Genomic DNA, 13,888 nt, shown 5'->3' with positions numbered 1-13,888 from the left:
ACAACTGACCGAGGGCGAACAATTCAATCCACCTTCGGAATGTCTAACTCAATTTAGATATTTTGGAAATTTCCTTTCTGATCACGTCCATCTAGAAGAAGCAACGCGGCAGCGAAAATTCCAATCACAATCAGCAGAGTCCATCTGCCCAACTGTAGGGGAAACGGCCTACGCGTTCGAGTGTCTCACTTAAGTTTATCCTTGATCTATGAGGTAGTCTGGAAGTGCTATGAACGAACTACACATATTGGCATAACGAGTAAGTCACTCAACAGCCAGAACATAAAATATTTATATTCAGATAGTTGCGACGTCTGGCTGCATGAGTGGAAAAATGATAATTTTTGAAATAAACAAACTCGATGGCTACAACTTGACACTGCAGTGCAAACTGTGACCCGTTTTGATCTTCGAGCGATCAGTTTCCTGCGAGGCGTCCGATCGACCAGAAGTTTGGTTTGAGAGACGCGCGCGCACTCTTTTCCATATTCGTTATTCGAACGGTGACCGCACATGTTGTTGTTTACGCGATCAGCCTGCCTTGCCTTGGGGAATGATAAGCCATCGACGAGAAACTTGTTGATTACAGCACGAAAAAGTCAATGTGAATCTCATTAAGGAGAAGCAAGAACTCGCTTGACATAGGCAGAAGTGACCAGAATGAAGACAATTGCAGTTAAAATGCTGTTTTTACCGTTCTTTGTTGGATATTTCGCGTTGGTGGTTCATGGGAATGCGGCCGTGCAAGGTGCTATTGACCCGCGAGTGACTTCCAAGCTCGAGCAACTGGCCACCAACCAGAACCTGCTTGATGCTGTCACGTTCGGAGAAGATGTTATTGATAAATCAAAACGCCTGGAGCAGACGATTGCGGATTCCAAAATGAAAGTAGTGAAGGGAAGCATTTCCTACGCGCAGATCATCGATGGATACCCTACTCCAAGTACGCAAAAGCAGGACTACATTGCGAGGACAGTGCTGAAGGCTACTTCGTATTTTGTGAATAGTTTTTGCAAACCGCAGCGAATTTCCTCGTATGACTGCGGTCAGTTTCTTTCGAGAAAGTCGATTCCACAGAGTAAACTGCTAGAAAAGTGTAAAAAAATTGTAGACTCGAAAACATTTAGCGATGAATATCGCCGCCTGCTACCTGCTAGTTACCAGGATGGAATTTACCGTTTCAGGAGAAGTGTTCTCGGCACGGAACTGCCCCACCCGAGAAACATTTCGAGCAAATTTCATTTCACATTAGCTCAGGGTAAAAAGGATAGACAACACAGTGTGGCACTCGTCCAATGGACGCAGTTTATCGAACATGACCTCGCCAAGACCACTGTTCAGACGACACACGATGGAACCGACATCGAGTGTTGCAGCAGCGATCATAACAATGTCGTTCCACGGTATCGTCATCCGGCATGCCAGCCATTATTGATAGATGAAGACGATGCTTACTATAAAACTCAACATGTGACCTGCTTGAACTATGTTCGGAGTGCTCTTTCACTCGGCAACAAGTGTAGCTTGGGTCCAGCCAATCAACTCAATCAGGCAACAAATCGACTGGATCTATCCCAACTTTATGGTAACCATGAAAGTGAAACTATGCCGATGCGCACCAGGCACGGGGGAAAGCTAAAATCTCAAAGCTTCAATTCGATGGAATTTCTGGTAGCAAACACCGATAAAAAGTTGTGTGTTGTTGACGAAACCCTCAACACCGTCTGCTATTCTTCCGGTGATACCCGAGTGAATGTTAATCCGTACGTTACCTTACTACACACACTGTTTTTGCGATCGCATAACCGTTTAGCGAAACACTTGGCTCTTATTAACCCTCACTGGGATGACGAGCGCTTGTTCGAGGTGGCCAGAAAGATCAACATACGAATTTACCGTAAAATTGTGCACGGTTGGGTGGAAACAGTGCTGGGAAGTCGAATGCCGGCCGTTAAATTGGCTAACGTTGATTCGCGTGTCAGTAACGAATTTGCGACAGCGGCTATTCGGTTCTACAACACGATGATGCCCGGTGAAATAAACGATTTAGTACAGTCCAATCAACAGACGGCTTTGGAGCTTGAGGATTTATTCTACAAACCGAAGGATCTCCGCAAGAAGGAGTATTTCGCGCATTTAATTAGTTCTGTCCTACAACAGAATGCAATGTCACTGGACACTAGCTACGTGGATGACATGGCACAGCTTCTGTTTAAAACACGAAACATTGGAACTGACGTTCTGGCGCTGGATATTCAACGAGGTCGTGATCACGGTTTGAGTAGCTACACCAGCTACTTCAAACTATGTACCGGTAAAACCATCACAGCCTGGTCCGATCTAGCGGCGACTATTACTCCGGAAGATTTAAACACTCTCCAATCCGCGTACGGATCGGTCCAAGACATTGATCTCATCATAGGAGCTATCGCGGAAAAACCTACTCCTGAGGCAACTGTTGGGCCAACACTTGCTTGCATTATCAAAGACCAACTCGCGCACTCATTGGCGGCAGACGATCACCATCACCATACCCAGCGAATCGACGCCATGTTGGCTAACTATACTGCAGCGCGGTTCATCTGCGACACGGCTCAAGTTGAGCAGGTGCAGCCAAACATCTTCCGCCTGCCAAACGCCGGTAAAAATGCACAAACGCGTTGCGCACAATTCCCCGAACTAGATTTCCGCACACTGCGAGAACCTTCACAGTAGACGCCGTAGACAGGGATAAATCGTTTGTAAGCCATACCTACACATCAGCGAAGAAACTGAAAACACCGTCCTCTTGAATTAAGAGCTGGATTGTCATTAAAAAATACAGCCCCCATAGAGTATGTTATTCAGGGAACCTATAAAAAGTTGAACAATGTTCGTGATTCGAAATTAGCTTTAAAGTTTCTATGATATATAATAGAACAGAGTTTTTTCTTGTAAGGTATTCGAGCTGAAAAGCCGGTAGTAAAACGTGCCTTAGTACATCCACGTTGTTTCTGTTTTCTAGTAGAAACATGTGTTAGCCTTAAAGTTAACATCGCCAGTAAATGAGTGCTGATTCATTATAAACCAGTGTTTTGATTAATTCCAATGGTTCTCAGATGACGGTAAACAGACAACAAGATAAGCAGTAGTTCGTAGAAATAACTGACGCGTTTGCCTTCTCCTTACGGTTGTTTACATATTTGTTCGATGAGGTTGTGTTTGAGTGTGAAACTCACTCGATGTTCTCAATAACGGCTGAACCGATTTAACCACTGTTAGTGTCATATAAATGGTCTGCCAACCTAGATAAACACTACAAGGCAGCGATGCCACATTCAGAGACATACCTTCAAATTTGGGACATTTAACCAACATTTTGTTTTGCGAAGACAAAGTGAAGGCATCGGAAAATATGTGAAGACATCCGCAATTTTTTGCTGAGATGGCAACCATTTTTTTGCTCAACATTTTTGGATTTGCCGGTATTTATTCTAGCCTTCGTCCGGGTCGTCTCGGGACATGTGATGACATTTTTTCGCGGAGCGTGAAGACATTTGAAAAAACAACCTAGCATCCCTGTAACAGGGACAGTTTGAAATTTTTTTGCACTGATTTTTTTCTAATCGCTAACACGCTTTAGCTCCTTACACTTACTACATCGTTTGTCTGTTTTTCAAACCTTTGCAAAATAATTTTTATCGGTCGAATATATTTGTTACCCCATTGCACTATACAGCCATTTCATGCCAAACGACCTACAGTCGAATATCGACCATTTTTGAATCGAATGAAACTTCACACATATTTGACTTAATAAACTGAGTATTAGGGTGTCCCAAAAAATCGATGTTGAAAAAGTTAAAGTGCTCAACCCTGATAGATAATGTTATTTATAGTATTTTTGTAGAACATTTCGACTTTCTAAAAAAATGTTTACAAATTGCCCAAACGTGAATAAAAAAAGATACTTTTTATAGCTATAAAACCACTTTTTTGCAGTTTCTGCGTTTTTGTTTGATTCTCACATTTTTTTCTCATTGTTTTTTTTATTTTTTGTATATTTTTGAATATTTTGCATGAACTCAGTTCAGCATCGCATCCAGTTATTTGACTCACTGAGCAGATCGCAGGGGAGTGATTTTTTCCCATAATTTCTAGACAAAACGCTTCAAAATTTAAAAAAATTTAATTCGATAACTGAAGTTTCTACTGCGAAGTGAAATTAATGACGAAAATTTACATAGAAAAAGGATCCTTAACATTTTATCGGGAGGCTGAGATATTAGCATTTTTATATGTGATGGAAAACTGAGCATATTTACAAAAATGCCACTCAAGCTCTATATATCCATTGGTAGTATACTAATTTAGCTAATTTTTGTGATGAATGAAATAAAATTTTCGTGTATTTATTGAAAAAGCATTCTAATGAGAAATTAACATAAAAATCTAAAATCGGAGTATGTAGGGTACCAACTCTATTATCGTCAGGGGGTAAATGATGTCGTAGTTAATCCTAGTTAATTTCTTGCATGATGGTTAATGCTATAACTTCTTTAACCTCCCAGACGATAATTGGTCAAACCTGACAATAATAGAGCCGATACCCTAATAAAATTTGTCTAATTTCAAATACTTATAACTGGCTTAGTTTTGAACGAATTTTGTTCGTTTTTGTAGTAATCGGTTGGAAAATTAGCTCGCGACCAAAAAATGCGGAAAATTTTTGTAATGTCGAGCTGCAGATTTCGACCAATCATAGATTAAAACAAAGCCAAATGGAATGCAATATCAAATGGCCGAAAAGTAGCCCTAGATGCCATTTTGAATAACAATATGACGATTTCTGGTTTTCTGAAAATGACCCGAAAGAGGCCAATATATGCATTTCAGAGGGGATGCGCAGAGACCGGAGCTGTACGAAGTATACAAACACGCTGATATTGTCAAGCTGATGAAACACGGCAGGTTACAGTGGGCTGGCCATGTAGCACGGATGGCGGATGAGCGACCGGCAAAGATAATATTTAGTAGAGAACCGGATAGAGGCCGACGACTTCGAGGCAGACCGCACACGCGCTGGATGTGTGCTGTCGACGAGGATGCCAGAGCAGCGGGTGTAAGGGGAGACTGGAGAGTAGCAGCCCAAGACCGAGTTTTGTGGAGACGTATTCTGGATTCGGCATAGGATCTTAATGATCTGTCGCCATAAAAGTAAAGTAAGTAAGCGCAGAGACCGGAAAAATTTCCTAGGAACAAGTTGTAGAGAATTTAAGTTAACGTTTCCAATAAAAAAAGTTGGATAAAAATTGCCGATTTTTCTTCACACGCACTGACGAAGCTACCCATTCAGCGTCAGTCATAGTAACTCATGAGTCAGCAGAAAAACTTTGGCAGCTCTATCAGTCAGTGATGGCGAAAACAGTGATGCTACTCCGTCAAGTATGTACATTAAAAGAACAGTACCTCGCCGCGTCGAAAACGGACATCAGGTGGCACTTTTTGAATGCCGGATACATCCGTTACGGTATCTACAACTTCTTGGTTGTCCAAGGACAACAATTAGAGCATGGAAGGAAAGCCCGGTTCCGGATGGCCGACGACCCTGAGAGACATGAAGCTCCAAAGGATACTGAAGACGAAAACCTGGGGAAAAGTGGCTACATCGCTGCGTGCGCTTGACTGGGAGGTTGCTGCAACCGACCAAACAGTGAAAAAGTACTTGGCGAACATGGACATACATATCAGGAAGCGATAGTCCCGTTCACTGGTCTCGGACTTGCAAGCAATGACGCAGTGGTAGCGGCTGAATGAGATGGTCCAGTCGTTTTTCCCGGCGAATCGCGACGTGGCGGTTGTGATGGACGACAAGACCTATCTTACTCTGAAAGGCAACGACTGACGGCACTTCGTATTTTACTTCCCCCTCGAAGGAAGTGAGCTCCGAGGTGAAGTTCATTTCACACACAAAGTTCTCCAAGAAGATGCTGCTGTGGCTGACAATCAGCGAGAAGTTGATGTCAAAGCCGTTCTTCTTTCGCTTCGGACTGGTCGTGAACGAACTGCCTGCCGGAAGTTGCTCATCAAGAAATACCAGGGCGAAGACACAGTATCCTGACAGGATCCCACTACTTTAAGTGATCGTTAGAGGAGATGGGGCGGCTAACTATCGATGTGGTACTCAAGTCGTCTAACCCACCCAACGTCCCCCAGTTGGGTCCCATCAAAAATTTCTGGGAAAACCTGAAGCATAGGACCTACTTCAACAATTTCGTCTCGAAAATTGAAAATGAATTGATTAATAAAATAAGGAATGGACTCAAAAACATGCCTACAGGTATGTTTTCGTCCGCCATGGCGAATGTTCCAGGTAAGGAACTTTTTGAAAGTAAGCTAATATTGTTATCTTCCATGGGAAATTCAATTAACTCAATTATCTGTCTTAGTTTTCTAGTACCATCCGAGAAACGTTCAGTTTTTCTTAATGCAAACAATATTTATTTCGTCAAGCAAATGAAGATCACATACACTGCCCATCAAGAATATAAATTTTTGACAGTCCCATGAAACAAATAAACGCAAAACAGGCTTAGAGGTAAAAATAATTGATTGAAATTATTATTGAAATGTATTTAACGGAACAACAATAAACTCAATGCCCTCAAAAGAATTTTGCTCTGAGATACCGGAACTTTTAGGATAGTCAAGTTGTGATAGAAATGCAACTGAGTCCTTGCGTTTTAAAATTATGTCATTGAAGGGGAACAGTTTTGCAAATTCGTGGCGTTGCGGGTCTCTCAAAATAAGTAGCTGAACAGCCCTATTGATGATAGAGTCTTAATGTCCTGTAAAAATTCGTCAGTTACAGTTAACGTATTTGTAGAGTTTGATTTCCTAGAGATGGTCTTCCAATTTTTCGACTAAATGCTATTGCGGTATATTTTTGAATTAATCGAGTTAGCGTAGGCTTTTTTTGCACCAACTGCAGAATAAATTGATTTTCTCTTGAATTTTTTCTGCGTCGCAAGAATTGCTGATTTCCATGAAGAAGGTTTCTTAAGAATGAAGAAAACGTCATCCATTTACAAAATGAAAAGAAGTGGATGCAAATGCGAAACCTGGGGAACTGTAGAGGTTTCGAGAGTTTGTTTTAAAAGCGTACTACCTGTTTACAATTCGTTAAATATGATTGGAGCCTACAGTAGAGACGCCAATCCATTTTTTGCAGCTTGAAGAATAATAATGGTATGTCGATTCAGTCATGTGCTTTACTGAAGTCAGTATAAAGTGCTTCTACGTGCCTACTTACTTACTTACTTACTTAGATGGCCGTACGTCCTAAGACATGGCCTGCATAACGTGGTTCCGCCAATTCACTCGGTCCATGGCTGCCTGCCTCCAGTTCCGCGGGCACCCGGTACTTTGCAGATCGTGCTCCATCTGGTCCACCCATCTCGCTCGTTGCGCCCCTCGCCTTCTCGTTCCCGCCGGATTTGAAGCGAACACCAATTTTGCAGGGTAGCTATCCGGCATTCTAGCTACATGCCCTGCCCAGCGTATCCTTCCAGCTTTAGCCACTTTCTGAATACTGGGTTCACCGTAGAGGCGCGTAAGCTCGTGGTTCATCCTACGCCTCCACACTCCGTTCTTCTGCACACCGCCAAAGATGGTTCTTAGCACCCGACGTTCAAAAACTCCGAGTGCTCGCAAGTCCTCCTCGAGCATTGTCCACGTCTCATGCCCGTAGAGAACGACCGGTCTTATTAGCGTTTTGTACAGGATACACTTGGTGCGAAGACTCAGATTATGCGACCGTAGTTTTTCATGGAGCCCATAGTAGGAACGACTTCCACTGATAATACGTCTCCTAATCTCCCGGCTGCAGTAGCGTAGCTAGGGGGGTGCGGTTGGTGCGGTCCGCACCAGGCCCACCACTCAAAGGGGCCCCAAAATCTTGCGAACACCGAGCCGGTCAACATGCCCATCTGAACTCAACCTCATGTATTTGTGCTCGCCACTCTGCCCTCGTGATCCACACGGACGGAGTAAACGTGATTCCGATGTTCATTTTAAACATGATTTGTGATTCGACTGACGCCGAAGTTGAATGTTTTCCGATCGCAGAAAACATTTGATGCAACGTGGAAACACGTAACAAAGGAGCGATTTTCTGCGATGCTGAAAACGCTGTTTAGGGTATTTGTTTAATTATTCATCTCATTAGGCCGACGTTCACGAAGAATGCATGGAGTAAACACCAGATTTACACGAAATCGTTGAACGAATAAACAAAATATGATTACATGCTCTCATAGAATCGCTCATCAATGGAAATTTGGTAAACTTAGTTAGTTTTACCCTGAATTTTGTAAAACAAACCATTTTTTACAACATTCCCATACTCATCTCAAAACCTAAACCACTGCTTAATTATTCATCTCACGACGCCCCCATATTTATCACATAGTTAATCACTTTGTTAATGAACGTTGCCGCATACCGTCGTAATAGGTTACCTAGGTATCCGCGGTAGTTGTTTACGCGCAAATTGGTAGTCTAGGTATCCACTGTAGTGCTGTCGATTTATGTCAATCATGTTGGAATTATTCAAATTTAATGCTTGTTTTTGGAAATTTAATGTGAACATTTTGAAAATTAAAGTATTATTAGTGTAGTGAGTGATTTTGTTTAGTGATCAATACAAAATGTAGTCCGCAAATGATGAAAAAAACTGTAACGAATCACTTTGTAACAGTCAGCAGCTTAAGCGCCACTTTCACGGGTGAGAGGCTGCTGATGCAAGGTCTGAGTGCTCGGCTAGAGACTCTCTGTCACGGGCGGGTTCAATGTTCAAACACTCGAATCCAATTTGGCTTTGCCAGCGGACGCGATGGGATTTAGATAGTTATTTACTAAGACACAGGAGAGGGGAACCAATCCCAGCAACAATGCGATATCCGAAATCCCGAAAAAATCTAAAAAACCCAGAGTGAAAGCGTCAACTTCGGCGAACAAGAGAACACAACTTTAGATTCAAACAGGCCTTATACATTTTCTCTTATATTCAACACATGTTCGCCTGCCTATCAGTGACGTCACTCTCACTTACTAATTCTAGAATATTTACAATAGGTGCTTATTCTAAGTCTACCTGTGAGTACCGGAACCTGTGGTCAGTGTACAAACCATCTCGAACGGCTGGTCGGTCGCAGCCTTGCGTTTAGCGATGTCGAAGTAGATTACACGCGTGCGTTGCACGGGCTCTCACCACGTGGGCGACGATCGTTTCGATCGTATGAAAGCGGTAACTTTTCCTGAGTGTCTAGCGGGCGGTTCTCGACGGGAGAAGAAAACGTGCTTCGATGGTTCGCGCCGCCGTGTGAAAACAGGCGAGGGGATCTATTAGGACGCACCCGCGTCACAATTTGCTGATGGGCTTTTCCTCGTCTCGTGGCACGCGGTACTTGCACTCGGGTAGGGTTGGCAATCCGCATTTGCACCCACGTTGAACGGTGGGTTTAATCGTGTTCAACGTTACAACCAAATTAGAACTAAACTAGAGTTATTGCCAATAGATTAAGCTTACCTGACGCTAAACACTTTTAAGCAACACTTTCAATTAGTTAATAAGTTTTAACTGTTTGACGTGTTTTATCTAGAAATTAAATTAGGTTTAGTCACTAACTTTTACAATTTTACGAACTCACTTTATATTGATTAGGTTTTTCACGCTAGGCCTATTTTATTGGCCGAAATTCGGGTAAAAGTTTGACTCGTTATACTAAGCGCACTGCGCGTTCAATCAGCTTCTCGCGTGTGCTTGCAGCGTGGTTGACGGTATTCACCCGAATAATCCCAAGGATTGAACAAGATCACATTTGATCCGATTGTTCGATCGCCTCAAACAATACCGGTTAGGTATTGGATGCTGCGGGAATTCGATTCCCTCTCCTTCTAGCTAATGCAAGATGAGGCATTTTATTTACCGATCAGGTGTCTTTTGTGATCCCGCAGTGGCGATCTTAGTTTCCATTGGTTTGCTAATTTTTGCCTTCTTTTCGATCCCATCCCGTCTACTAGGAAAGATAAATGAGATCCGTGTGGAACTCACACGATCGATTTAAGCTTCGCGTGCATTGCAGCCTCTCTATCTCCCACCAGAGGGCTTTTAAGCGTTTGACGTTGTTGAAAGCTCGCGCTAGTGTTCTTATGGCAACAGTGTTCTTAGGGAAACTGTTATAATCTTACATTCTCGTTTATGCTAAAATTTTAAAAATTTTGAAATTAAAAATTTCAAAATTTCTATAGGTTTATTACAGTTATCGAAAATTTGATTGCGGTACTCATTATTATGGTTACTATGTTTTTACTATATTATTTATGTTTTTCCTTAGTTTCAAAGATACTATTTTATTCCTTGTTTTTTTCCACTTTCATTCATTTATTCCTTGTTCATTCATCTCTTTTAATTCTACTACGGCACTAACTTTATCTAAATCTCCTTCTTCCAAATTACTTCAGACACGTCTGAAAATCGTCTTCATTTCTCCCAAATTACTTCAGAAATTTCTAAACAAAAAAAATCTTCACCGATCTAATTTACTCCAAAAGATATTTTGGAAAATTCATGGGTCTATTCTCCAACTCCAAAACGTATTACTAAATCTCTCACTCATCCCAATTTCCAATTCAGGCAATTCTCTCATAACTCAAACTGGACTGGAATAAATTAGTACCACACTTGGCGTCAGACGTTTCATTCGTCTAATCGTCTTAGTCTTCGGTGGTTTAACACTGGGTTTTCATACTGTGTTCTAAAACTGATTTCATGCTTCATGCATCAGACTTTTTGTTTCATCTGTCATTCTTGATATTTGCAATCGCCCTATACTAACATGAAGAAGACACAAAATACCTACTGTGGTTTGCTTAAATTACTATTGATACCTATCGATTATAATTGGGAGGAACATAACCTGCTTCTAAATATCTAGTTACAGTCGCTCTTAACTGATGCTTTGGTAAGTAGACCAGAATTGCTAGTGAGTTTTCTCTGTTACTTTCGTGAACAAGAAAAGATGCGAGTAAAGTCATCTTATTTACTAGTACCAGCCCCAGATTTTTGAAGAATTTTCTATTTGAAAAGGTTATTAATTTCAGGCTGAAGTTACGGTTTCATGGTAACTAACATTCTGGGACACAGCCGGTAAAATGATGTATGTTAGTCTACTGGGTAGCTCGATACGACTCAAACCGACGACGTGAGGAAACAAAAAATGACATCTCGAACGCCGTGGCTGCCGTATCACCTCAATGGAGTATTTTGTTTGGGCTCACCGTTTATTGTTTATGTACTACTCGACCGTAGTACCGTCATAGCTGTATTATTCATTCGTTTGTTTTCCATTTTCAGGCACGTTTTAAAAACGATCCATGATAGGTGCCTGAAATTCGCCGGCCTTCTAAATCCTCAAGGATATAAGTGTTGGTCCCTAAGACGTCGCGAACACGAACCTTAGTAAACTTTTGGCCGAACTTTCCCACAAATTGTTTATCTTTGTTAGACAAATGGACATTCTTCTTGTACTCAACATCATTTTTCTTGAATACATGTTTTCGATTGGCGCGCAGATTATACGGGGTAGAATATCTTTTGTAAGCTTTTAGCAAATTTTCTCGTACAATTTCGAGTAATCGTTTCTGATCATCCGCGAAGTGAGCTATTTGTGGCGCTTGGTCGTCCGCCAAGTCCCTCAGTACTACGGAGTATATCCAGTACCCTTAGGAAATACGGAGTATATCCAGTGCTATCATGAACACTTGTTCGAATTGCCTTCGCGATCTGGTGTACAGATTCGTCCCAATCTCGATGGTTTACTTTTTTGTTTAGACAGCAGCGAATCGCGGTAACAATTACCCGATTAACACGCTCGGTGGGATTTGGGCTGGGATGGTACACAGACAAATTCCAATGCGTCACACCATAGCGACTAAGCAGGTGTCTGAAACTGTCCGACAAAAATACTTTGGCATTGTCGGTTATGCAAACGGATGGGGCTCCAAAGAGGTTAAAGACGTGATTTTCAGTAAATGCACACACACCTACAGCAGTGGCTGCCTTCATACATTGAACCATTATGAACTTCGTGAAGAAGTCGGTAATTACTAGTAGCTACATATTTCCGCGTTTGGATCGAGGATAAGGTCCTAGGAAATCCATCGATATGAGTTCCCATGGCCGAGAACACATCTTTGGTTTCCCACATACTGGTGTGACATTTAGGTTCGGTGTCTTTGACTCTTTGCACACTTCACACTGGAAGCAATAACGTTTTATGTCTGTAGCCATTCGAGGCCAATAATACCGCTCTCTTATTTTCGCTAATGTTTTTAAATAACCCAAGTGCGCTTCTTGGTGAATATCTTTGATTAAATCTTTTCTTTCAGACAACGGAACTACATACTTCCACCGACTACCCGGGTCGTCACACAGAGCCGTGTTAGTTATGTATTTGAAAATTTTGCCATCGATAATACGGAAATCGGGATACCGATCCGGTTTCATTTCGATTTGCCGCTTCAGCTGTGAGCAGTATGCGTCTGGCAGGGTAACTTGTACGGTGTTTAAGCTTCGCGAGAGCGCGTCGGCGGGTATGTTATCAGAACCCTTCTTATATTGGAGAACGACATCGTACTTCGATAGCTTCAGTGCCCACCGTGCAATGCGGGGAGACTTAGACTCAATCGACATGGTCTTCAAGAATGTTAGGCTCATGGCATCGGTCTGGACAATAAACTGGCTTCCTTCGACGAAATGCCGGAAATTTTCAATACTGAGAAGTACCGCCAGACATTCTCTTTCCGTGGCACTTTATTTTCTTTGTGTGCTGGATAGCTTTTTGGAGTAGTAAGCGATGCATTTTCGTTCTCCGTCTTGAATTCGTACCAACACTGACCCGATTGCCAGATCAGAGCTATCGGTCTCAATGATAAATGGCAGGTTGAAATCGGCATTGGCTAGTATAGGTGTACTAATTAGCGCGGATTTCAGTTTATTTAATGCCATGTCAGCTTCATCAGTCCAGGTGAAATGTTTCCGTGATTTTTTTAATAAGTTTGTAATCGGTGTCGTGATCTCGGAATAATTTCCTATAAACTTTTGGTAAAAGCCTGCTAATCCCAGTAATCGACGAATGTCTTTTACTGTCTTCGGGGCGGGGTAATCAATAATCGGTTGTATTTTCTTGGTATCTACGGACAATCCTTCCTCCGATAGTACGTAGCCCAAATATCGAATTTTCTTTTGACAAAACTTGGATTTTAGAAGATTGATTGTTAGTCCAGCCCGAGTCAACCGTTCAGCCACTTTACTGATCAACCTAAGATGTTCTTCGAAAGAGGCTGACGTGATGATTATATCATCTAAATATACGTACACGTACGGCTCCAAATCATGCCCTAATACACGGGACATAAGGCGGGCCATGGTCAGTGAAGGAAATGAAATGATTTAGAGCTGATTGTTTTTTTCATCTTGAGTTGTGCACCTCATGAAGTGCACAGTTCATGACTAAAATTGTATCCTCTCAATACGTAATAAATGTTGGTGCCTTGGTCACTCGGAGATGACAAATACAACAGTTGACTACATACAACTCTGAGAATAGAGTGATGCGCGTTGCTCCGTTGTAATTCTCTCTTCGTACGTGGCGCATCGTAGGAACAAAACGATAGCAACAAGCAAAAGAATAATTGAAAGTCCCATAAATGTTGGTTGGATTGCATCTCGCATCGCAGTGACGCAGCAGCGATGCTGCGGTGCGGTGATGATGGGAGGGAGAGTAAGTAGTTCGGAAGGTATTTTTTCAGCAGGTTTTCTATAGCAGCCAAACAGATACCAAAATGT

General features: G+C 42.1%; 1 protein-coding gene and 1 long non-coding RNA gene across 2 annotated transcripts; both read left to right on the top strand.

The window, feature by feature from the left end:
• The first annotated feature begins 414 nt into the window (after window positions 1-414).
• Window positions 415-3,066, top strand: LOC129727285 (peroxidase). The gene has a single exon (XM_055684961.1). It carries the CDS (start codon window positions 661-663, stop codon window positions 2,713-2,715), a length of 2,055 nt encoding a protein of 684 aa, XP_055540936.1. The 5' UTR covers window positions 415-660; the 3' UTR covers window positions 2,716-3,066.
• A 7,801-nt stretch (window positions 3,067-10,867) lies between these two features.
• Window positions 10,868-11,603, top strand: LOC129732838 (uncharacterized). The gene is made up of 3 exons (XR_008729362.1): window positions 10,868-11,003; window positions 11,143-11,333; window positions 11,396-11,603. It is a non-coding gene; the product is annotated as an uncharacterized LOC129732838 (long non-coding RNA).
• Window positions 11,604-13,888: the final 2,285 nt, after the last annotated feature.

This window comes from Wyeomyia smithii, chromosome 3 (assembly GCF_029784165.1).
Source record: "Wyeomyia smithii strain HCP4-BCI-WySm-NY-G18 chromosome 3, ASM2978416v1, whole genome shotgun sequence".
Classification (NCBI taxonomy): domain Eukaryota; kingdom Metazoa; phylum Arthropoda; class Insecta; order Diptera; family Culicidae; genus Wyeomyia; species Wyeomyia smithii.
Note: the sequence above shows the minus strand (reverse complement) of the source record. Positions and strands in the feature narration are given on the sequence as shown.

Excerpts from the sequence above, each read along its gene's own strand:
- LOC129727285 (XM_055684961.1), top strand. The coding sequence starts at position 661 with ATGAAGACAATTGCAGTTAAAATGCTGTTTTTACCGTTCTTTGTTGGA.